General features: G+C 37.9%; 1 protein-coding gene across 4 annotated transcripts in view; it reads left to right on the top strand.

Moving 5' to 3' along the window:
- The window catches only part of LOC114054196 (DNA repair-scaffolding protein-like), a 556,996-nt gene that overhangs the window by 405,609 nt on the left and 127,122 nt on the right, over positions 1-24,265 (top strand). For all 4 annotated transcript variants that reach the window (XM_027877359.1, XM_027877362.1, XM_027877361.1 and 1 more), the window contains exon 11: positions 22,658-22,819. In XM_027877359.1, coding sequence (XP_027733160.1) covers positions 22,658-22,819 — 162 coding nt within the window. The remainder of the gene's footprint in view (positions 1-22,657; positions 22,820-24,265) is intronic.

A 24,265-nucleotide genomic window follows, 5' to 3' on the forward strand; every position in this document is an offset into this window, starting at 1 on the left:
ACCCATAGGAAAATTTGAGTCCCTAGGAGTTCAGTAATTTGCTCAGGATCACACAGCTAAAGAATAGCAGGGGCAGCTAGGTGGTGCAGAGGTTAGAGCACCAGCCCTGGAGTCAACAAGACCTGAAGGAAAGAAGGAAGGAAAGAAAGAAAGAAAGAATAGCAGAACCAGGAGGCCAGCTCCCATCGTAGAACACTATGCCCAGGTTTCTTTTCTCTTCACCTTGCTACTACCGGCGAGTCAGTTTTACCTTGAGAAAAATTGTGTTCCATGGGTATGGACTGCTGGACTTATATCATCCAGTTGTGCTAAAAATCTGTGCCTCTGATCACAAAGGACGGCTGTGTGAGGATCATACATGTAGCTCCAGAAGGGATCTTAGACACCATCGAGTCGAACTCCTTCTCTTTACAAATGAGTGGGGAGACTGAGGCTTGGGGAGGGTTCAAGGACTTACCCAAGGTAATACAGGCAGCATTAGAGTCAGGATTTGAACCTAGGTTCTCTGACTCCAGTGCTAGGGCCTTTTCCACAGTAGAACAGCAAAATCCATTGTTTCTACTGGGAAAAACATACTCAAAGTGCATATCCTACTGAGGCGTCAAACATCCAGTTCATCTCATCCAATACTTGTAAGCACCGTAGATACAAAGATAAAAACAAAACAGTTGGGTGGTGAAGCAGATAGAACACCAGGCTTGGTGTCAGGAAGACTTGAGCTCAGATGCAGTCTCGGACACTTACTACCTGTGTGACTCAGGGCAAGCTACTTTACCTCTGTCCGCCTCAAGCTCCTTGACTGAAAACTTGGAGTAATAATGGCACCAACCTCTCAGGGTCGTTGTGAGCATAAAAAGAGATAATATTTGTAGAGCGTTTAGCACGGTGTTTGATGTATAGGAGGTGCTTCATAAATGCTTATTTCCTCCTCCCCCTTCCCTTCCCTTCTCTCCCTCTGTCCCTCAGGAAGTTTTCATTCAGACAGGATACTAGTCTATGGTCAGTACCATCCTTCATGTGGATAGGGCCATACATTATTTCAAAATACCAACCAAAGCACCCCACACAAATTCTAAATTTTTTAAAGTATGTTATATTTCTCATGCTTGAAAAATCAGGGCCCAAGTAGCCTGCCATCAGAAGCAGTTAAGAGAGGCAGTGTGCTGGAGTGGATAAAACACAGAGTCAGAAGACCTGAGTTCAAATGCATGATGTGATGCCAACTTACTATAGGGGCCATGAGCCAGGCCCCTCACCCTTCTTGAGCTTCCTTTTCTTCATCCATAAAATCCTGGCACTGCTGACCTCCCAAGGTTACTGGGAGGGAAGTGCTTTGTATACTTCAAAGTGCTGTATAAATGGGATTTGTTATTATAGTAAAATACAAGTGCAGTTCACTTTTTTTTTTCTTGGCCCTTTTTCTTTGAAGAATAATAACTTAAATCTAAGTGCAGTGAGATGCTTATCATACCCACAGTACTATTTGCTCCTTCTTTAAAAACGCAGCTCGCAAAAGGATGTGAAAAGGGTAGTTTAAAAAAAAAGAATCTCAGCCGTGCAGTAGTTAAATGAAACAAATAGCATGCCATTTTCCAAAAATAAAATGTGTGAGTGTAGAAAAGGCATGTCTCAGGTTTTTTTTGGCATCTTTTAGTTGTCCGTTTAAGCCAAGACAGATTGTTATTCCTTCCTGCTCACTGATATTAGAAAGTTTATGTGTAATATTGCCTCTCTTTTTCTTTTATTATTTTTGGGGGGGGTGCAAGGAGAAAATATGATTTTTTAAAGAATAAAAACACATTTTCTGTGCAATGGATATTGTCCTGTTAACATCACATTGAGTTAAAAAGATAAACAACAGGATTAACTGTTTACTTTAAGTGAGCAGAAGTCTGGTTGTTTTTCAGGAGAAGAACACAATGTACTGTTGTATCTGGTTTCCAGAGTTGGTGTTTATCATAATTCCTCGCACTGTGGTTGGTAGAGTTCTGGAAAGGCTCTCTGCCCCACCCACTTTCAGTTCTCTCTCTCTCCCTGTCTCTCTCTCTCTCTCTCTCTCTCTCTCTCTCTCTCTCTCTCTCTCTTCTCCCCCTTCTCTCTCTCTCTCTCTCTCTCCCTCCCTTTCTCTCCTTCTCCCTCCCCTCTCCTCTCCCTGTCTTTCTTTCTCTGTCTCCCTCATTCCTCCTCCCTTATTCCCTCCCCTTTTTCTCTTACTGCTTCTTCCCACCCATTCCCTTTTTTTATTTCCTTCATCCTTTCTGTTATTTCTCTCCCTTCCTCATTTTGAGGTCTCAACAAAGGCCTGTGATGTTGAAAAATGTCCTGTGTGATCTGTACAGCCCCTAAATTGACATTGACCTAGAATAAAACATTCAGGGGTTGATTCCGGGAATTCTCTATGGGCTGCTAAGAACTGCTACCATAACTCTTGTAAACAATTCCCCATCCCATGTGTTCGTTCTCTCCCTCTCTCTCTCTCTCTCTCTCTCTGTGTCTCTCTCTCTCTTTCTGTGTCTCTCTGTCTCTGTCTCTTTCTCTCTCTCTCTTTCTCTCTCTCAAAACTTTAAGGAGGAATTGAGTTGTAGCCATGCCAGAACTCCCCACACAATCTGTCGGTTTTGTTTTCCCTCTTTGTCATTTTTTCTGCTGCCTTTACAGATGAATAATAGGTGTATTTTTAGACATTTTTAAATGTTCTGTTGTCGGCATGATGGGACATTAAAACAGAAGAAGGGGAAAAATCCTTGGAGACAAATATTAGCTGCATATTCAACCTTTTTGTATTTCTGTGATGACACAAATGTGTTTGAACAACGAATCTCTCATTCATTTACCTTTAACTTGTTGAGAATGAGTCCTATAATCAACCTTTAGCCTGTGTCTTATGTGGGAATTGCTTCGAAAAGGGGTAGCTTTCATTTGGCAGAGGTTCAGGTAAATCTTTTCAGTAGGCTGGGCAGTCTCCTTGGTGCTTAGCAATGCTATGTTATAGAAGCTAAGGCCATGATACTTAGCAGCTCCCCACTGCTGAAAAATGAGTTAATTCTGCTTTAATTCTGTGGTCCTTCTAATATCATTTTCCTTGAAGTTTTTATGTATTGTGCTGGAGCTGAGGAACCACTGAGTGTTTTTACAAGCTGTTTACTTCCAGCTCCAAAGAGGTGCTTTACCCTACCAAAATACACTCCAGTAGTTAAAACGATGAGCTCAGCATCATGAGGTGATCACAAGTTACTGTTTGACATGTGACAAGACCATTTTCTGTACTGCTCTCAGTCACCTTTCATCTTAGGATCTCAAAGCACTTGAAAACAAGTAAGTTCAAGAAGACTCTGATTTGGGAAGTTGAGTTTTGCACAGGGTCCAACAAAGAGTAAATCCAAAGAACAGAATGCTTTATTATGTAGTAATCTAAACATGTTACCAGCAAGATAAATTTGCCCAGGAATTATAAAGTCGTGATAAAAATCTCCTTTACCTAGGATGAATTTATCCTATTTAAATAAAGGCATTTGCAGGAACACCATTCCTAAAAGGGGTTCAGTTGCCAGACCCAAATATCAAGTATATGAGTAGCAAGTTTTTGTCCTATTGATGCATCCAGGAATTTGTGTGTTGGAATAGCATGGATTTCTTCTGAGGCTGACCCCTGTCCTAACCACTAACATCATACTTCCTCTCTGTGAGACATTTGGATTTTTGCTGTCCTAGCATTTGGCTTAGTGGTTTGTTGCTAAGAATAGCATTGTGTCACTCTCGTGCCAGGGAAGGAAAGCCATCAACAGCACTTGGTGCTTACTGAAAGTCACCTGTAACCGAAGCTTGGTATTCGTTTAACATTATTGAATTTACACGTACAGTCTTATTTAGTGGGGACTGTTGAGGGAAAACCAAAATGACATGCCATATCTTCTTTTTTTTTTTTTTTTAACATGGAACCCTTTGTTCTTAATGGGATTTCTGTACATTAGGCGCACAAGTGCGTTATTAAAGTCCTATAATGAATGGAACAGAATCACTAGAAGAAACATCGACAAAACCAAACTGGCATATGATCATATCTTCTTCAAAAGGTGGAAGCTCAGAGTAGTTAATAAGTGATTCACATACCACCCCAAAGTAATAGCTCTTGTAGCGCTGGGGGTGGAAAGACCCCTGCAATTGGAATCAGAGGAGAGCTTGAATCTCCGTTTTGTGACTTTCTACCTGTGTGACCCTGGTCAAATAACTTTCTCTCTTTGCCTTAGTTTGATCATGTTTAAAAATGAGGGATTCATACTAAACAACCTCAGAGATAGATGTCCAGCTCTAAGTCCTTGATTCTATATAACTAAAAATCTGAATATTCTTAATCAGCTAATATTCATTAAGTTCTTACTGTCACAGGCTGAGGAATACAGATACAAAAAATGAAACAATCTCTACTTTCAAAGAATTTACATTCTGTTGTGAAAAATAACATGTATGTATGTGAAGTATGTATACACATAAAAGTATATGCAGAATAAATACAATATAAATTTTATAGTTAGGACAGTTCAGAAGATGGGGCATTAGTGGGCGGAGAGGAAAGAATCAAGAAAGTCTTCATGTAGAAGGCAATGTTTCAGGTGTACCTTGAAGGAATTAATGGAGTCTGAGATGAGGTGTTAGCAACTTCATGGGACAGGTGGTACAGTGGATAGAGCACCAATCTGAGTTCAAATCCAGCCTCAAACACTTACTGGCTCTGTGACCCTAACCAAATCACTTCACCTTTGTTTGCCTCAGTTTCCTCATCTGTAAAATGAGGGTAATAATAGTGCCTACCTCCCAGGTTTGTTGTGAGGATCAAATGAGATAATAATTGTAAAGCACTTAGCACATTGCCTGGCACACGGTAAGTGCTATATAAAGTTAGCTATTATTATATGAGATAATAATTGTAAGGTGTTTAGCACAGTGCCTGGCACAGAGTAAGTACTATATAAATGTTAGCTATTGTTATTATTATTATTATACTCATATTCAGTCAGTTCCCATCTCTTCTACATTCTGTGTTCATAACATCTTTACCATTCATTGCTTTCTCTCTCTTGTCATGGCCACTAACATAGGCTGTCATCATTTCTCACCTGGACTATTTCAGTAGCTTTCTGATTGGTTGCCCTGCATTCATTCTCTCCCCTATCAAATCTGTCTTCCAAACAGCTTCTAAAATTTCTACCCAAGGCACAGGTCTGACCATTTCACGTCTTATTCAAAAATCTTTAGTGGTTCATCTTCTAGGATGAAATAAAAATTCCTCCATGTGATCATTAAAGTTCTCCCCAATCTGGCTGCAGCCTATCTTTCTTATTTCACATGACTCCACTTCACCACCTTCATGTTCTGGTCAAGCTGGCCTCCTCGCTATTCTCTAAAACCAGTGTTCTTTCTCCCCCACCATGCTTTCTTACAGGCTGTCCCACTCCCCCAGCCCTGCAGTGTACTTCCTCCTCTCCTCTACCTGAGCCTTCTTTCAAGACGCAGCTCATTCATCACCTTTCCATGAACTTTCTTCTGATCTCCCCTTATTATTTCTTTCTCTTTCCTCAGATTATCTGGCATTTGGTTGTTTTTTTTTTCCCCAGTAGAGTGGAAACTTCTTGGAGGCAAGAACTGGCCTCTGCTTTTGTCTTTGCGTCACTATGCGTAGCATAGTGATAAGTGGTAGAGTGCTGAGACAAGGACAGTTTTCTTCCCGAGCGACCTTGGATCCATGCCATATTGGTTGGTTGGTTATTGTCCTTCATTCTCAAAGAGGACCAAAATGACATGACTTTATTGGAGTCAAGGTACGTTGTGTCTGACTGTGGCTGATCAAATCAATGTGAGCTCAGAAGGCTCTACCACAGACCGGGCACAAATAGTCCACATGAACATTTGGAGTGGAGTTGCCTCTACATTTGCACATCTCATGTTTCTTTTGAGCTACTGCAGTTCTGCTTTGCTCATAGAGCAAAGCGCCTTCTTTGATTGGGCATGCCATGCTGGGCAGTCCTGTGCCAGTATCTCCCATGCCATAGTTCTTCAGCAAAACCTCAAAAGTATCCTTGTGTTGCTTCTTCTGACCTGCGTGTGAGCGCTTGCCTTGTGTGAATTCTCTGTAAAACAGTCTTTTAGGTAAAAGTCCATTGTAGTTGCGCTTTCTGCAGTAGACTTTGAATGCTTGGCAGTTTAGCTCAAGAAAGGACTTCAGTGTCTGGTACCTTAACTCGCCAGGTGATCTTCCATGCCATATGAGCACTGATTAAAAGAACTGGGGATGTTTGCTCTGGAGAAGAGAAGATTCAGGTATAGAGCTGCAGCTGTCTTCAAGTATTTGAATAGCTGTTTTATGGGAAAGGAGTGAAGACTTTTTCTGTTTGGCTCTAGAGAGAGCAAAGGATGGAATTTTCAAAGAGGCCAATTTAGGCTTGATATAAGGAAAATCTTCTATCTTAAAGTTATCAAGAATGAATCAGCTACCTCTGGAGGCAGTAAATATCCTCTCTTTCAGGAAGATATTCAGTGATAGGCTGGATGATTACATATTGGGGGTGTTGTAATGTAAATTATTCTAAGCCTTCTGACTCCAGAATTCGGTGATCCTGATCCTTGGATGAGAACTGGCATAGAAATATCCAATATGGCCTCTTCAGCTTACAGTTCGTTAACTTTGATGGTTGGTTGAGGGTTTGTAATAAAGCAGTTTGCTTAGTGAATCCAGTAAAGAGTGTGTCCTGCCAAATTGAGTATTTTGATCACAAGTATCATTTGGGGGCAGAATAGAAAATTAGGAAATGCTACACATGTGTATCTTGTGTATGCTTGTAAAATTAGAGGTAGGGGTGGGGTGGGGTTCCAGCTCTGGATTCTGTGATTATTTATGCTATGACCCAACTCAGGAGAAGCCAACAGATATGTCCAAACTCCAGCAGAGCTGGAGTTTGATGCCAGGGTCTCAACTTCTGTTTATGTGCTCTTTCCACTACTTTGCACAGGGAATGCTAAATTTGGAATCAGAATTCAAATTGCAGCTATGTGATTCTAGGCAAATAACTTTTCTGGGCCTTAGTTTCCACATCTCTGAAAAGATGGGATTGAGTGAGAGGACCTCCAAATGCCATCCAGCCCTATTTTCTGTAATAATAATAGTAGTGGTAATAGCAGCTAGCATTTATGTGGCACTTTAAGGTTTGTAAAGCATTTTAGATACATTTTCTCATTTGATACTAATAACTCTGTGAGGTAAGAGCTGCTATTATCCCCATTTTATAGAAGAGACAACTAAAGCCAAGAGGTTAAAGTAACTTAGCCAGTATCACACAACTAGTAAATGTCTGAGGCAGAATTTGAACTCATTTTCCTTTCTCCAAGTTCAACACACTGCACCACCCAGCTGCCTCTCATCATATGTACTGTCATCCAGCTGTTTCTTAACTAGACCTTAGCTTCATAGATTTGAGCTGGAAAGGATCTTGGAGGCCCTCTGGTCTAGCTCCCTCACTTTACAGATGAGGTAACTGAGTCCTAGATGGTTCAGTGACTAACCCAAAATCATACAAGTAGGATTTGAATCCAAGGCCTCTGACTGTAAATCCAGCATTCTTTTCACTCTGCCATTTGCCTGCAGAGGGCTTCACGAACCAGTTCTTATTGGTTCTATTCTGGGCTGGTACATGATTTCCCTAACACCTTTAATTTTTTGAGTATCTATCCAAAACTGGAAACTGATATAATCTGTTTTCGTGAATGCTATATAGTGTTTCTATAAGTCACTGGTAATCATGGAGGAATGTCACTGCAGGGACAAAACGAAGTAGTATTCCAAACTGGTTGCATAGAGGTCTTCAAAACTGAAACAACAAACAAAAAAACAAATATTTTTAAAAAGCGCTTACTGTGTGCCACTGGGTGAGTTAGGAAGTTTAGATGATAATAATGAATGACACTTCAATATCAAAGGCTGAATTTGAACCCTGTTTTTTCTTGACTCTATTACTCTTTTTATTACCTCACACTGCCTCCCTATCCTTATAGCCTAGGAGGGAATTAAGGCATAAATAGGTTGTCACAAGAGCAGGGAAAGTGTTCTGCCTTTCAAGTTGGGAAACCTGAGGTTATCAGAGCCCAGAATCCTAGGTTGAAACAGCTTCAGGTTGTAGGTTGTAGTTGCTCTCCCTCCCCCACCCCCACCCCCACCCCCATTCCCAAACAGCCCAAGGTGTGTTTTTATAATCATTAACAAGTAAGTGTTTAATAGAGCCCTGAAAATTAGCAGTAGCTCACTTACATAGGACCAGAAAGAACCAAACTGAGTTCTTAAGAATTCAATCTTAGAGTCATAAGAATTTTAATGCAAATCAAAAATACAACCCATTTTACTTAGGTTTTAAGCCAGTGATCTCTAAACTTTTTTTTTTTTTAAATTCTGAAGACCTACAAGTAAAAAAAAAATCTTTGAGCACATATTGCCATGAAACACTTATCTGTGAATTATATCCCTGTATTGCCATACTAATAATATGTACATTATAACCGTACAAAAAATAAAAATGAAAAATGAGATAAAGATGAAGTAACATTTGATATTTTATTGAAAGCATTAAATTATTCTGCTGTCATTAATATGTAATTAATGATTGTTAATTATCAGTAATGAAATATTCTTTACGGTACTACGATTGAAGATGCTTCATTATTTTTGAAAATCTTAGTTTAATATTTTGTGTTACTGTGATTTGTAGCTCCAGTTATAAGTTCAGTTTACTTCAGTTCTTAGTTTTGATGAATACCATAGTGGAAAAAGATGCCTCACAAAGATATAAATACCATTGAAAGAAGTATAGCCTTGATTATTCTTATTAAAGCATGATACTTATTTTATGCAAAGGTTTTGATGAGATTCAGCTAGTAAATTTCCATCTTTCCTAATGTTCTTGCAAACCAATTGGAAGGTGTTATATTTTTAATGAATGGGTTCAAAACCCACTGAACCTCATTTTCTGGAAGATTTCCAAACAGGTTAGAATATTCTGTTTCTGGTGTTTTAAGTATATACAGAGGAGAGTTTTTATAGGTGACACATTATTTTCAGTCCCTCAGACAAGACAGAGTAAGTATCCAAAAGGGGAAGATAGTCAACAGTAGCAAATGCTGCAGGTAAGTCAAGAGGGATGAGGTTTGAGAAAAGGCTATCACTTTTGGCAAATAAGAAATCACTGGTAACTAGGAAGAGAGCACTTTCAGTTGAATCAGGAGTCATGGATAATGAGAAGGTTGAGAAGGTGGAATACACAAAGGATAGTGCCATCTTCAAAGAAGCTGGGAAGAGTGGTGGGTTTGGAAGGAAGCATAATGGAATGAGAACTGCATTTCCAATTAACATCTGTCCATGCCTGAGAATTTTGCTTGGGCTTTTGCAACAGGTGTGTGAGTGGGATTAAGTTGTAATCACCTTGAAGAGTGGATACTGTTGAAGGCCAGAGGTGGAAAGTGTTGAGCTATAATAGATTAAGAGGGTGATAGATTGGTTGTTGCAGGTAAGGTGAGATGTGATCCATCTTCCCATCCTCCAATTGGTTGATCACACGTCTCAGCACCATACCACAGTCCCCACTTTGCCATAAGCCAAAGATTCTTAATCTTTTTGGTGCCATGGACTTCTTGGCAATATGCTGAAGCCTTACGGACTTCTTCTCAGAATATTTGTTGCCTACATTCAAAACTATATTTCAATTAGACATTAGTAAAAATAAAGATGTAATTTTTTTTTCTCACCCAAGTTCATAAAACTCTGAAATCGATCCGTGGACTGCTGTGGACCCAGCAACATCACTGTGATTTGTAAGTGTCTGGAGGCTGGTCCTATTTATTTATTTATTCATTTATTTTTAAGGCAATTGGGGTTAAGTGATTTGCCCAAGGTCACACAGCTAGTAAGTGTGAAGTGTTTGGTCTGAGGCTGGATTTGAACTCGGGTCCTCCTGACTTCAGGGCCGGTGCTCTATCCATTGCGCCACCTAGCTGCCCCACAATTTCTTAATGATATATATATATATATATTATATATATATATATTATATATATATATATAATAGTACTGTTTTTAAGGCCTGCATATAATCGTGGTTTTAGGTTTTAGTTCTCATCCATATGTTGGTTGTGCTTTGTCATTTTTGTTGGTAGGTCCTGAACTTTGGAGACAAGATCTGTCTCAGGTTCTGTAAGATTCCTGGCTTGAACAAGGTGACCTCAAAGACCCCTTCCAGCATTAGATTCTGTGATTCTTTGTGCAGTGACCCATCTGCTTCTTAATTAGACGAGAAGACTTCCTGAGTCTGCTGTTATTGGTTCTACTGTTAATTGCTACGTAACCTAGATCATTAAACTGTTATCTGTGACCATGGGCAAGTAATACGACCATTGTATTTAGACGAGACTATTTGGTCTAGCCTCCTAATTTTACAGATGAAGAAAATGAGGCCTCCCGAAGTTAGTGATTTGACCACCTGCTCGTAGGAACTGAGTAGCAGAGCTGGACCTCGAATCCAGGTGTTCCAGTTCCAAACTTAGCATCCTTCCCTGCTTCTAACTTATACAATGGGGATTATCGTAATCGTACTACTCACCAATGCACAGCATTGTTGTAAGGAAAGTGTTTGGTTAACCATAAGGCATTATAGAAAGGTGGTTTTGTTAGTAATCAATTAATCAACAAGTATTTATTAAGACACCTACAATGTTTCAAAAACTCTGCTAGGCGGCAGGAGTGGGGAACCTAAGGCTCAAGCCCACATATGACCCTCTAGGTTCTCAAGTGCGGCCCTTTGCCTAAACTCAAACTTCTGTGAAGGGGCACATGTGGCCTTGAGGCCGTAGGTTCCCCACCCCCTTCTAGGCATGTAAGTACAAAAGCAATCCAGCCTCTTCCATCAAGGACCTTGCGTTCTGTTGAGAGATATAACACAGCATGTTCACAGATAAGTAAAATATAGGATATAAACAAAAGAAATACACAGTGATTTGGGGTTGGGGGAGGAGCAATCTATTTCTAGATTTGTGTTATGCTTGAGTGCTTTGTTTTGATTTTTAGTTTTGATTTTGGTAACTGTGTTCTAGAACATTACAAAACATGAAATTTTTTTCCCTATTCAAAAAAATAAATTATAATAATAGCTGACATTTATATAGTACTTACTACATACCATTCCTATACTAGCACTTTATAATTATCTCATTTTATCCTCACAACAAGCCTGGTAGATAGGTGCTATTATCATCCCCATTTTACATATGAGGAAACTGAGGTAAACAGAGGTTAAAGGTACTTGCAATGGGTCACTAGTGTCTGAAGTTGGATATGAAATCAGGTCTTCCTGACTCCAGGCCCAGTGCTTAGTATCCACTGCACCACCTAGCCACCCCGAAAAAGAAATGTCAAATATTCAGAAAAAAATATGCAAGGATCTTTGCTGTTTTTTTTCTTTGAGATACAAAATGTTTAACTTGCCTGTTTTTAAAATTGGGTAGAGAATATAGACCTTAATTCACTAGATAAAATTAATACTAAAGATATATGTACTTCATTGACAGGCAGCATGGCATGGTGGTAAGGCCACTGGATCTGAAATGGTGAGAGGTATGGGTTCAAATCCTGACCCTTAGCAGCTGTGTAGTAATGGACAGGTCACTTAACCTGTCAGCCTGTCTCTTCACTCATAAAATGAGGATGATTCTACCTGTAGTACTTACCTCAAAGGTTATTGTCAGTATCGAATGAGATGATATATGAGAAGCCAGCAAAACAAAACACCGGAGGCGGAGACAAAGCCTGGTTTAGTAGGTTTTGAGGTTAGTGTTAGCCAAAGGTCACACCCTATTGTTTACTCAGGCTAGGGCTTCAGAGTGTTATCACTTATCTCAGGCTCTTTGAAAATTGATTACCTGATTAATCACTGTTCACCATTTTTCCACTGCTCTAATGTTAATCTCAGAGAAGTTCTGTTCATTGGAACTCTCCCCTCATTAGTCTCCAGAAATCAAATTGAGGTATAGATTTAGCCCTGAGGCTATATATTCCCTGCCACTGACCAAAAGAAACACTTTTTCCGTTCTCTCTCTCTTTCTCTCTCTCTTTCTTTGCCTCTCTCTCTTTCTCTCTCTCTCTTTGCCTCTCTCTCTCTCTGCCTCTCTCTCTCTCTGTGCCTCTCTTGCCACATATAACATATGATATGTGTGTTTATATATGTATATAGACACACATACATATATATATATTTTGCCTTTGTGTACATGTATTTAATTCATGGTGGACCCCTCACAGTCAGTAATCAGTAAATATTTATTAAGCTCTCACTATGTGCCAGGCACTGTGCTAAGCACTGGGGATACAAATTAGAAAACAAAAGACAGTCCCCGCCCTCAAGAAGTTTACAATCTATCGGGGGAAAAGAATGCACAAAAGAAAGCTAAGGCAGACTTCATAGGAATAAGAGATGGACTGATGCAGACTTCATATCAATCAGACACCCTAAAAGCACCCTTTTGCTATTGGGCCAACATAAGCATGCAGTTTTTGTAACCCACTTAATGTTTGCCCAAATTTCTTCCTTCCAAACTACTAGATGAATTTCTGCCCCACATGAGGGAGTGGTTTCCAAGGATGAAATTTTAAGTTGCGGCATTCTTCTAGAGAATTGAGGCCAGCGTATCAGCAGTATTAAGAGGGGAAGAAAAATGTTCTCTCATAGAGTCTCTCGTTACCTAGTTACTGGTTCTAAATTTCAAAGTGATATTTAGTTAACTAATGGGAAGATACCAGCACCTACAGTGTTGTATTTATAATTGTAAAGAAAGAGAGCATGAGGAAAATTATCTCTGTGTGGGTGTTATGTGTATTGCCTAGAGTTGTAAAGCAAGGAAATATGCCCAGTAGTGGTAAATGGTTCTCTTGTTAACCTCCAATCTGGCTGGTCTCCCCTCTGAAAGTTTCTTTTCTTGTTCTAGGATTGTTCTCTGCCAGACTTGAGATGGCTTCCAGTCATGCTGCTGCTCTTTCCTATTCTATTCTTCTTTCCTACAGAGGACGTGCTGCTATGCCAGTGTCTCCTGTGGCCTCAGTCTGCTCACTTTCCACTTTGATCTTAAAATTTTGTCTGACAGAGTCAGACTAAAATTCCACCTTTGGCCCCATCTAAGGCCAGGGATTTAGCATCTTGCTCTTTCAAAGCTGACCGCTACCACTGTATTCCTTGGCTGATACTTTTAGGTCTTGCACTGTGCTTAAATGTCGAAAGGGCCATCATTTTTCGCTGTCAGTGTGAAGCACCACCTCAGTAAGAAGCTGTCCATCCTCCAGGGACAGAACAGACACCCTTCAGGAGTTTTTGGAAAAGTCACAAATGGCACAGATTAGGATTGGGAGAGGGGTAGAGGAGGGTGGAATGATGGGCATGTTCTGTAAGGGGAGTATTCAAAGTAATTTGTGTTCTATTGCACATGGAATCATATACTGGAGATTATCTCTGGGGATACAGGAAAAACAAGCTGATGAACCAGCCTTAGTCTGCTCAGGTCTGTGGCTCCAGCCCTGATTTAAAGAGATACAGCTGTGTCCAATAAGCTGGAGGCCTTCCTCATTTGCATTGAGAAATGGATTGACTTTTTTGTATGTGTCTTACTGATAAGTTAAATCCAGTTTGGGTGGTGTCCTGAAGGTCGAAGTTTCAATCCAGTTGTACTAGTAGGAGTAAAAGACTCCACCTCAAGACTTGACCTGACAAGTTCCAGAATTGGAACTGTGTAGGCAGACAGCTGGGCCTCTGGTGATTGAGTTGGGGGGTGGGTGCGGGCGAAGGAAGGTGGTAATGCATTCTGTGTGTCTAGATATTCAAGAAGGAGAAGGAGAGAGACAGAGAGGAGACACACACACACACACACACACACACACACACAAGAGATGAGAACCTCCCTAGGGTAAAACGATGATAAAGTTATCTAGGTTAGTTATCTAAGATAAAGACTAGGCAAATGTCAGGGTTAACCAAAGGCAAACAGAGCAGATACAGTTTCACTTCCATTCCTCCCAACACATTTCATTAAAAAGAAAGAAATCTTGTCTTCTAATTGAGTTTTATAAAAGTAAATTCATGAAGAAATATATGTATGTATATACATACATGTATTTTTATACATATATATATCTTTACATCTATATATGTGAATAAAGTAAATGTGATGAGGTGGGTACCAATAAACATCTTATTAAGGGGTCAGATCTTATTTCATCTTTTTGTCGCTAACCTTAAACATAGCAGTAGGTGCTTAGTGAATGAATATTTAATTAATTTAAGGCAATACTCATTGTGGAGGTAGTATCTTTATGGGAAAGACAGTGAACTATTTTTAAAGAAAACAAATACAATTTTCGTTTTAGGTTACCTTTTTTTCATTTCAGACCTTCCAAACTGGCATTTGAATAACAAAGCATTTTGGATGGAAGTAGTAGGGATGGTGGGGTTATCCATGGTTCATTGGGTCAACCTGGTGAAGATAATCATTTAACCCACTACCAGTTTGATCCAGACAAAACACTGAATTTAGTTGTATTCTCTTTTGAGAATGATCCTGTGTATCCTGTATTAGGTATAAATACAGTAAAATGAATTGTACTTTCTACCACCTGTGATATAAGAAAAGTGACTGTTCAACCCAATTATTTTTAATTGAAACTGAAATTACTAAGAACTTCACCAAATAAAAACATCTCACTATTAAAAAAAAGGAGGGGGAGAGGTTTGTATATGAAATGGAGCTATTATGGTTGGGTTTTGTTTTTTTTTTGGTATACATTAAATTTAATCTGATAGCAACAAAGATTCCTTGTTTGTTTGTGTCTTCTTTCTGAACTTCCTTCTGTTTTCATCTGTGATTCACTCCATTTCAAGCACACATAGGTATGACTGGAAATTTGTTTAACAAATTTTTTTGAGTGCCAAGTGCATTCAAGCCATAGCAAGGTGTATTAGACACATCCCTGCTTCCAGGAACTTCAGATTCTAAATATTAACTATATGGGACAGTGCTAACTTTCTGTTCATCCCCATTCATGGCTATGATAAAACTAATAAAACTTTTCCAGACTTTGAAATGAAACTCCCCAGCTAGTCCTGGTCATTTAATAAAACTATTCTCTGCTGACTACTGATAAGAGCATTTCTTTTCCTTTTTATTAGTTCACAGGTGCAGTTTTATTTAGATAACAGTGTATAATACATAATCTATTATGTGTCATTTTATTATTATCAGATTTTAAATGCGTTGGGTTTTTTTAATTGAAGTTTGGGCCAAATTTTGTTGTATCAGTAATTTCCTTGTTACAGGAAACTAACATAGGTTCTTAAAAAGATCAGACTAGAAAGCTACGCTATTGCTCTGAAGTTCACTTTTTTAAAGTATGACATGGTGTTCCAAAATAATAATAGCTATTAGCTAATATTTATATAGTGCTTACTTTGTGCCCAGCTCTTTGCTAATTGTTTTACAATCATTGTATCATTTGATCCTTACAACAACCCTGGGAGGTCGGTGCTGTTATCCCCGTTTTACAGATGAGGAAACTGAGGCAGAGGTAAAGTGACTTACCCAGGATCATACAACTAGAAAGTGTCTGAGGCTGGATTTGAACTCAGGTCTTTCTGACTCCAGGCCTGGCAGTCTATCCACTGTACCACCTCATTGCCTAAAGTTATCTCCAAATACATCAAGTTATTGTTTTTAAGTTATTATCGCCATCATTAAGTCTTTCAATGCTTACTTTTTGCAAAGGTTTGCAGAATGAGAAGAAAATTCCTACTACAATATAGTTTAATAGTGAGCAAGTATATGGAACTCAAGTATATTCTGTTGGTATTGTATCTCAAGTTCTCTGACTCTAAGGATCATAGGAGCATAGATTTGAGCTAGAATAAAATCATCTAATCTAAGCTCTTCAGTTGCTAGAGGGGGTCACTGAGACCCAAAGAGTTGAAGTCCCTAGCTCAAGGTCATGCCAACTCCATCCAAATCCAGTGTTCTTTCCACTGTACAAGCCGCCTCCCCTCTCCACATGTATGCCTTCATACATATAGGCACATCAAAGGAAAAGGATGAGTGGTTGTATTCAGGTCAATGATGATTTCATAGACAAAGTAGAATTATGTTTTACATTGGGACAGCATTAGTAGTTCATTTATTTTCCTTTCCCAAAAAATAACCAATAATATACATAATTTCAAAGTCTAAGATTATCTTTTTAAATTTATTTTATTTTTAATTTATGGAATAAAACAAGCATTTCTATAACATAGTATAATTTTTAAAAAAAGATGATTGCACATGAAACTGCAAATCTATTATGTACAACTTGCTATTTCTTTTAAAAATATGACAAAGTTATCATATTCAGCTTGGTGTCTGAGATGCTAGAACTTCAGGTCATCACCTGCCTCAGCAAGGCATCAGAGTAGGCTTTTACTGGTCTGTAGTGTTATATATTTTCCTTTACTGGTCTGTACAATATTATGTATTTTATTATATAATGTGCATACCCAAGAGTTTAATAGCCATTAAGTTACCATCTTATTATTTTCCCCTTAAAAAAATGCATAATGACACTGGTAAATGTCTCCATGTGCTTCTCAGTCAAGCAGTGAGTTTTATTAAATTTATTGCTGCATATTGTGCAGCATATTGCCACATAAGGGGGGAATAAATTTGTTGATAAATCTCTTCTGATGCAATAAAATACTGAACTAAAATTCAGATTTCTTTTCACTCAAATCTTTGTATACTTGACTAAAAAAAGTTAACAAAATACTATTTTAGAACATTTCTTAGATAAAGGAAATATGTCTTTGTAAAAATTAGATTATGGAACCATTTACAGAAAGGAGAGAAAATTTCAGTGATAAGTGTTAATCGGCTGAAATGAATAAATCTCTGTGAAACTCCTTAAAGTGTATTTAGTGAACCAATAACCTTTAGAAGTAAGGAAGGTAAATGGAAATGATAAGTGCCTCACAAAGGTCATGATGTCATAATTAATTTGAGGATTCCTGTGAAAACCCTAAACTCAATCTTTCTGTTTCCATTTCACTAAACAATCAGTAATGTGATGCTTGCTCTAGAGATTATTGTGGAGATATATAGACATACATACATATATAGTATATAGTGACAATATATAAAATATATAGTCACAATTGTATAATACAGAAGAATTGTTGAACATTGTTACTAATTGCAATGTAAGAGCTAATAGTTCTTCATAACTGCTTTTTGTAAGAAAGGGAGTTACTATTTCAGAATGTAGAAACTTCCCATTTCAATTGAAGTGATACAGTAATCAGTAATGGAAGTTTGGGGATTTAAAGCTACAAATTAAGGAAAGAAATAAAATAATTGTTAAAAATGGAGACTATTCATTTTTTATGATTTCCAAAGAAAAACTATATCTGGTATAGCTATCGGTATTTTTATTTTTTATGTAGAATTGATACAGAAAGTTAGATCTGGAAGGTAACTTAGAAATCTCTTCCAATGTCCTTATTTTTGTTGTTGTTCAATCATGTCATTCATGTTGTGTAACCCCAATTAGGGTTTTCTTGGCAAAAATATTAAAGTGGTTTACCATTTCCTTCTCCAGCTCATTTTACAGATGAGGAAATTGAGGCAAACAGGGTTTGGTGTCACACAGCTAGTAAGTGTCTGAGGCTGGATTTGAACTCGGGAAGGGGAGTCCTCCTGACTCCAGGCCCAGCGCTCTATCCACTGGGCCACCTAGCTGCTCTTCTTTACCTATTCAGAAAGTGGACCTCTGAGAGGTTAAGTGTTTTGCCTAAGGTTTAAAAGATCTGAGATCTCATCAGTGTAAGGATTCTCTATGCTCATATGGTTAGCCTAATCCTTGGAATGGGCAACCAGATGGTCTAGTGGATAGAGTGCTGGGCCTGGAGTTAGGTGGAGTGCTCCTCCTGAGTTCAAATCCAGCCTCAGATCTTACTAGCTGTGGGACCCTGAGTAAGTCACTTAACCCTGTTTGCCTCAGTTTCCTCATCAATAAAATGATCTGGAGAAGGAAATGGAAAACCACTCCAGCATCTTGGCCAAGAAAACCCCAAATGGGGTTACAGAGAGTTGGACAAAACTGAAAAATGACTAAACAACAAATACTTGGAATCCAAAGACAAATAAGGGGAAACTGTGGGCACCAAAGAGTCTAAACATTTCAGCCTGTGGCCTAGCTCTTAAGGATTGAGTCAGTTTGATTCTAGAACTATGGTATGTATTGATATCAATTATTCACTAAGGGCCTACTATGTTCCTGAAATGAATCCATTCCCCTTGCCTTTTAGAATCACTTGCCTCCCTTCAAGGGTTACATCCTACACAAAGCTGTTTCTGATCCCTCCCAGCTGCTAGTGTCTCCCCTTCTAATTATCCTATTTTTTTTTTCATGTATTTGGTGTTCAGCTACATGCATATATGCTCTTTTCCCTAATAGAATACAAGTTCTTTGAGCCAGGGACTATTTCATTTTTTCTTTTTGAATCCTTAATGAATACCATAGTGTCTAGCACATAGCAGGCACCTACTGCCTGCTGATTGATTGCAAGCATTGAGAATACAAAGGGGAAAAAAATGAAAAAACAGCTTCTACCATCAAGGAACCGATATTCTCCTCTATAAAAGTTTTTGTCTCATATTGTTCCAAAGCATTGCTTCTCCCAATGCAGATCAATGCTCCCACCCTTCTTAGTTCTTGAGTTGCTTTGTCCTTTTAGTCAGTATTTTGGTGACAAATATCTCAGCCTAAATGAGGCTGATCATTTGGCACCAGACATTTGCAATCTGTTACTGGGATATTGTTGAAGCCTTCCCAGTTAGGTATTACCTGTGATATTTATGCTCCAAGAACTCAAGATCTCCTCCAGCCAGAACAAAGCATCCAAGTAGGACTTCAGTGGAGAAACACTAAAAGATATTGAGATAACACAGGAATTAGTCCATTTAATGAAGAGGCTCAATCATTTTTCCCAAGAGACATTATAGGATAATAGGATTTGGAGCTAAAAGGAACATTAGAGATCATCTAATCTAGAGGTTCTTAATCTTTTTTGTGTCAATGGACCTGTTTGGCAATCTGATGAAACCTATGGAACTCCTCTAGAAATAATCCATAAAACAAAATACTAAGGATTACAAAGGTAACCAATCATAGTGAAATGTTATTTTTTTAAAAAAACACAATTTTTTAAGTTCACAGATCCCAAGGTTAAGCACCCCTAATCTAATTCAATCCCTTTATAGAAGAGGAAACTGAATTTCAGAGAGGTTGTACCAGCAAGCATTTATTAAGCACTTAGTATGTACCTGGTATTATGAGAATCTGTGGAGACAAAATGACAAAAATAAAGTAGTTCCTGCCTTCAAAGAGGTTATATTCTATGGGAGAGAGCAAATAGAACGTTATACTGATACTAGTAGAATGCAAGCTTGTGAGGGCAAGGATTGTGTTGTCACCCGTGCCTGCAATATTCTTCCCTTTCATCTTTACTTACTGGTTTCCTAATTAAAATCCCATCTTCTATAGGAAGCTTACTTAACCCTAGTGCCTTCCCTTTTTAAAAATAATTTTCTATTTATCCTACACGTAACTTGTTTGCACGTATCTGTTCGTTGTCTCCTCCATTAGATTCCCCTCAAGGGAAGGGACTGTCTTTTGCTTCTTTTTGTATTCTCAGTGCTTAGTACAGTGTCTGACACATAGTAGGCTCTTGACAAATGTTTCTTGACTGGCTGACTGATTTATATACTTAACATATATACTTAACAACGCTGAAATGATTTGAATTACCTAAAGTCACATGGGTACTAACTAGTAGTGGAGCCTTCTCACTCCAAATCCAGTGTTCTCTCCACTGTGTCCTCTGGAACTCCCATTCTAAAATTAATAAATTTCCCTTAATTTTATATCTCTTACTCTCATATAGTCCTTCCATCTTCAGGCTCTTGCTGAGACTTGTACTTCCCTGTCCAATGACTCTGCATCTCTTGACTGTCATTTCCATCACTTGTTGCACATTCTCTCATGGCTCCTGACTCACTGGTCCTTAAGAGAGTAGGAGAATACTCCTTGTTCCCCTTGGCCATTTCCAGATTCTTCCTCTTTAGCCATGACTCAGCATCCGCTTCTTTGAAGTTCACTCTCATCATGATTTATCACCCATTACAGATCCTCACAGCTTCTGGGTCCACTCTCTCCCAAAACTGTCTTGTACTCATTTTCTGTATGTTATACATACAGTTACGTGTATCTGTTTACGTAGTCAACCCCATTAGAAAGTAAGCCTTTGAGGGTTGAGACTAGCTGAGACTTCGACTTATGTCTTTGTATCCTAGCCCAGCGTTTGGCATATATAATATTCTACCTTCTGTTTCTTTTGTTTTTATCCATGATACCTAGAATTTTATAGTGTTTGCTTAAGGAATAATATTACTTGATGAATTAATACACCTTTAAAGATGTAAATATGAGCAAGAAACACAACCCCAAAGCCAGAGCATAACAATATGGTGACTGAATCATTTTATTTTATTATTTCTCTTTTCTTTTCTCTTATATCACAATCTCTCTTCTTTATATCACAGTTATGATGTGGGGGAGGGGATAACCTTTCCCAATTCTAGATTGAACCCTCCTTTGTAACAAAGAAAAACACTTGAGCAGAAATTCTCTCAACAGTGAGTGTATCTGATAGTCCTTGGCTTCTGCTTTGAGGAGGGAGGTATGTTTCATTTCCTATTCTCCAGGACCTTCACTGATTTTTCTATTCTTTGGAGTTTAGCTTCCTTTTAGTCATCTCTCCATTTAAATTGTTGTAGTCTTTGTGTAAATTATTTTCTTGGTTCTGCTTGTTCTACATTGCATCAGTTCATCCAAATCTTCCCTTTTCCTAGAATTCTTCATATTTTTTAGTTCTTACTACACAGTAAGATTCCATTATATTCTTTACCAAAATTCTTCAGTCGTCCCCAATCAAGGGACACCCTCTTTGTTTCCAGTTCTCTGCTACCACAAAGAATGCTGCTATGGATATTTTGGTATATACTTGACCTTTGTTTCTGTTCTTGACCACCTTGGGGCATAAAGCCCAGTAGTGAATATCTGGGTTAAAGGATACAAACAATTTCATCACTTTTCTTGCCTAATTAAAAGTTGATATTTAGTCCTTACAATATTGACAAATCTCATTTTTTGGTCATCTTTGTCAATTTATGTGCAGTGAGGTAAAACTTGAGATTTGTTTTAACTTACATTTCTCTTACTATTGGTCATGATAACTGTATATCACCAAGATTTTTAATGTTGCTTTTCAATCTGTGCTTTCTGGCACACTTTAAACATTTTTTTTTATAATTTCTAAATCTATTTGTAACATAGATCCTAATCTCTTGCCCTATATCAGTGGGAAACTGTAAGTCCTTTCATGGTGCATAGAATCCTTGATTGCACAAGTTTACCTTACTGAATTATGAACCTAAGGGACTTTGAATTGTCATATATGATTTCTCAAGGATGGCATTCTTGAAATTTATCGTATATACCTTCGGTGAGCATAGCTCTCCTCATTGTCTGTCTCACTGGACAATAATCAGGAAGTTATCAAACAGTTATCTTTGTGATTACATTTATCAAGTCACTTGGGAGATAACCACTCATGCCATCTCCTATCTATTATAATTTGTAATAATTTTTGTAAAGTGCTTAAGCACCATGCCCAGCACATAGAGTGTGCTATGTAAATGTTAGCTATTATTGTAGTTGTTATTATTATTTTGTTCATGTGCTGCCAACTAGTGTCCTGGCTCCCCTTACCAGATGTTCAGTGTCAAGAAATGTGCTATGTCAGAGGAAGCATTGTGTCAAAAATATGACTCTGGACTTAGAGTACAGGAGAGACCTGGGTTCAAATCTCAAATAGTGAGCTCATAGGCAATTCACTTAAACTTTCTGAGCCTCAGTTAACTCAGGTATAAAAAGAGTATGAGTATGTTTATAATACTTAATTCACAGCATTGTTGTGAAGATCAGATGAGACACCATTACAGTGCTTTGCAAACTATAAAGCAGTCTATAAATGTCAGCTATTATCATTGTTGTTATTATAAATGTATGCTAAAACTTAACTCCTGAGAGAAGAGCCTAATTCCTCTCACTGTACATTGCTGTGAAAGCTTTTTCTGTTGCCCAAGAATAGCACAAAATATAAATTTTTTCATCATATAGCCATCATGGATGGACCAGCAGCTATGACATTGGGTCTGGGTCCCAAAGATATATTCCCTTTTTCTTTTCCTTTATTTCAAACCACTTGGTGGGGGTGGGGGGGGCAGTTTTATCCTAAAATGGCATAACAGCTCCTGTTTAATTTTGTGTTTAATGAATGAAACCCAAAATCAGAACCCAAAGTATAAGTTAATTGGTTGAGCTATAGACTTTGACTTGTGTACCTGTAATACCTATATTTATAAAGAACCAGAAGTAAACACTTGATATTATTAAATCTCAAGATTTTGGACTAAAATAGAAAATGGGAATTCTGTTTTGCAGATGCTGCCTTCTTGTCCAGGATGCTTATGGGATATTCAGTGAAGTACATTTGGAATCCCTCTGTTCTCCTCCAGAAGATATCTCTCAGCACAACAGACAGTGGGAAGGAAAATCCTGCAGCCTGGGAGGAATGAAGATTTTACAGAGGACTACCAGAGGAAGGTTAGAATATACCTTGAAAGGACTAGACTTCTCCATAATTACTGTCACTCTCATTATCTTTAGATTTATTTCCAAGAAGAGACAAAAAATATCAACCAAATTCAGGTTAGTAAATATTTATTAGGTATCTACTGACCTAGAATACTTTGTCAGGCCTTGAGGGAGATAATAACAATAATAATAATAATAATAACAATTAAAATAAAAGAGAAATAAGAAAAAGTCCTTTGCCTTAATGGAAACTTATACATAGTAGGTAATCAAGATTTGCAACTGACTTTAATACAAAATAGGATATAGTAAGATCATTTTCACCAGAAGAATCAGGGAAGCCCTTATGGAAGACACAACATTTGAGCTGATTCTTGAAGGATGAAAGGATTTTCAGTAGATAGATATAAATGAGAGAAGAGGGAGGAAGAGGAAAAGTAGTTAGGTAAATTGCCTGAAGGGGGCTAATCTGGTATTAGTATAAAGTTAAATAAAATTTAATGTCTTATGAATTATTATCTCCCCTTTCTTTTTCAAAAAAATGCTTTTGGTTTTTTGAGTATTGCTTTAAAATTAATCTGTCTTATCATCTGAGCTTATGACAATGTCTGGAAAGGGGGGGAACCTGTTATAAATATATAGCATTTTGCTTTTGAAGAAGCTAACATCAGTGCCCTACTGTGATTGCATACAGTGGTTCTATTTAGCAAAGAAATCATTAGAAATCATATATGTGTCACTAACATTTCTTCTGAATTTAGCAGAGAAAAATATTTCAGACTCAGTGCTTGGCATATAGTAAATGCTTAAAGATTGTGGGGGTTTTTTTCCATTTATTCATGAAGTCACAGGCCTTTTTTTGTGCTTTACAAAGTGCAGCATTTTGGAGTTGATTTTTAATAAGTAAAAATGTAGGCACAAACCTTATCAATTACTCTCTTTGCCTGTTAGTACTTTATTGGGTATGTGTTAGATGTGTTCTTTTAAAAAAAATCCTTTGTCAACAAAAAGTATTTTACCATTGTTCTAAAGTATTTTCAGTATGCTTATGACTATGAAAGTCACCAGATATTTGGAAGCATATTCCACTAAATGTGGAAATATTATATAGTCCCCATATGGGAGTTTGACTCAATTTCAGCAACTCTACTATGTGCAAGGCATTGTCTTAGGCATTCTCCCATTCCAAAAAATAATCATCATTATCATCATCTTCATCATCATCATCATCATCATCCCTGCTCTCAGAGAGTTTACATTCTACTTGGGGAAAAATCACCTAATTATTCCTTACTTTAACTTTCTGGTCTTAGTAGTTTCCTGTAAATTGTTGATAAATTTAAATGTGAAATATCTATGTAGTACCATCTCTGGACTTACACTCTCAACTCCCATTCAAACTAGCTGGTTAGATCCCCAGAGGGCAGTTGAGTACGACTTCCCTTAGGAAGTAAT

This window comes from Vombatus ursinus, unplaced genomic scaffold (assembly GCF_900497805.2).
Source record: "Vombatus ursinus unplaced genomic scaffold, bare-nosed wombat genome assembly UNPS02014812.1, whole genome shotgun sequence".
NCBI classification, from domain to species: Eukaryota; Metazoa; Chordata; class Mammalia; order Diprotodontia; family Vombatidae; genus Vombatus; species Vombatus ursinus.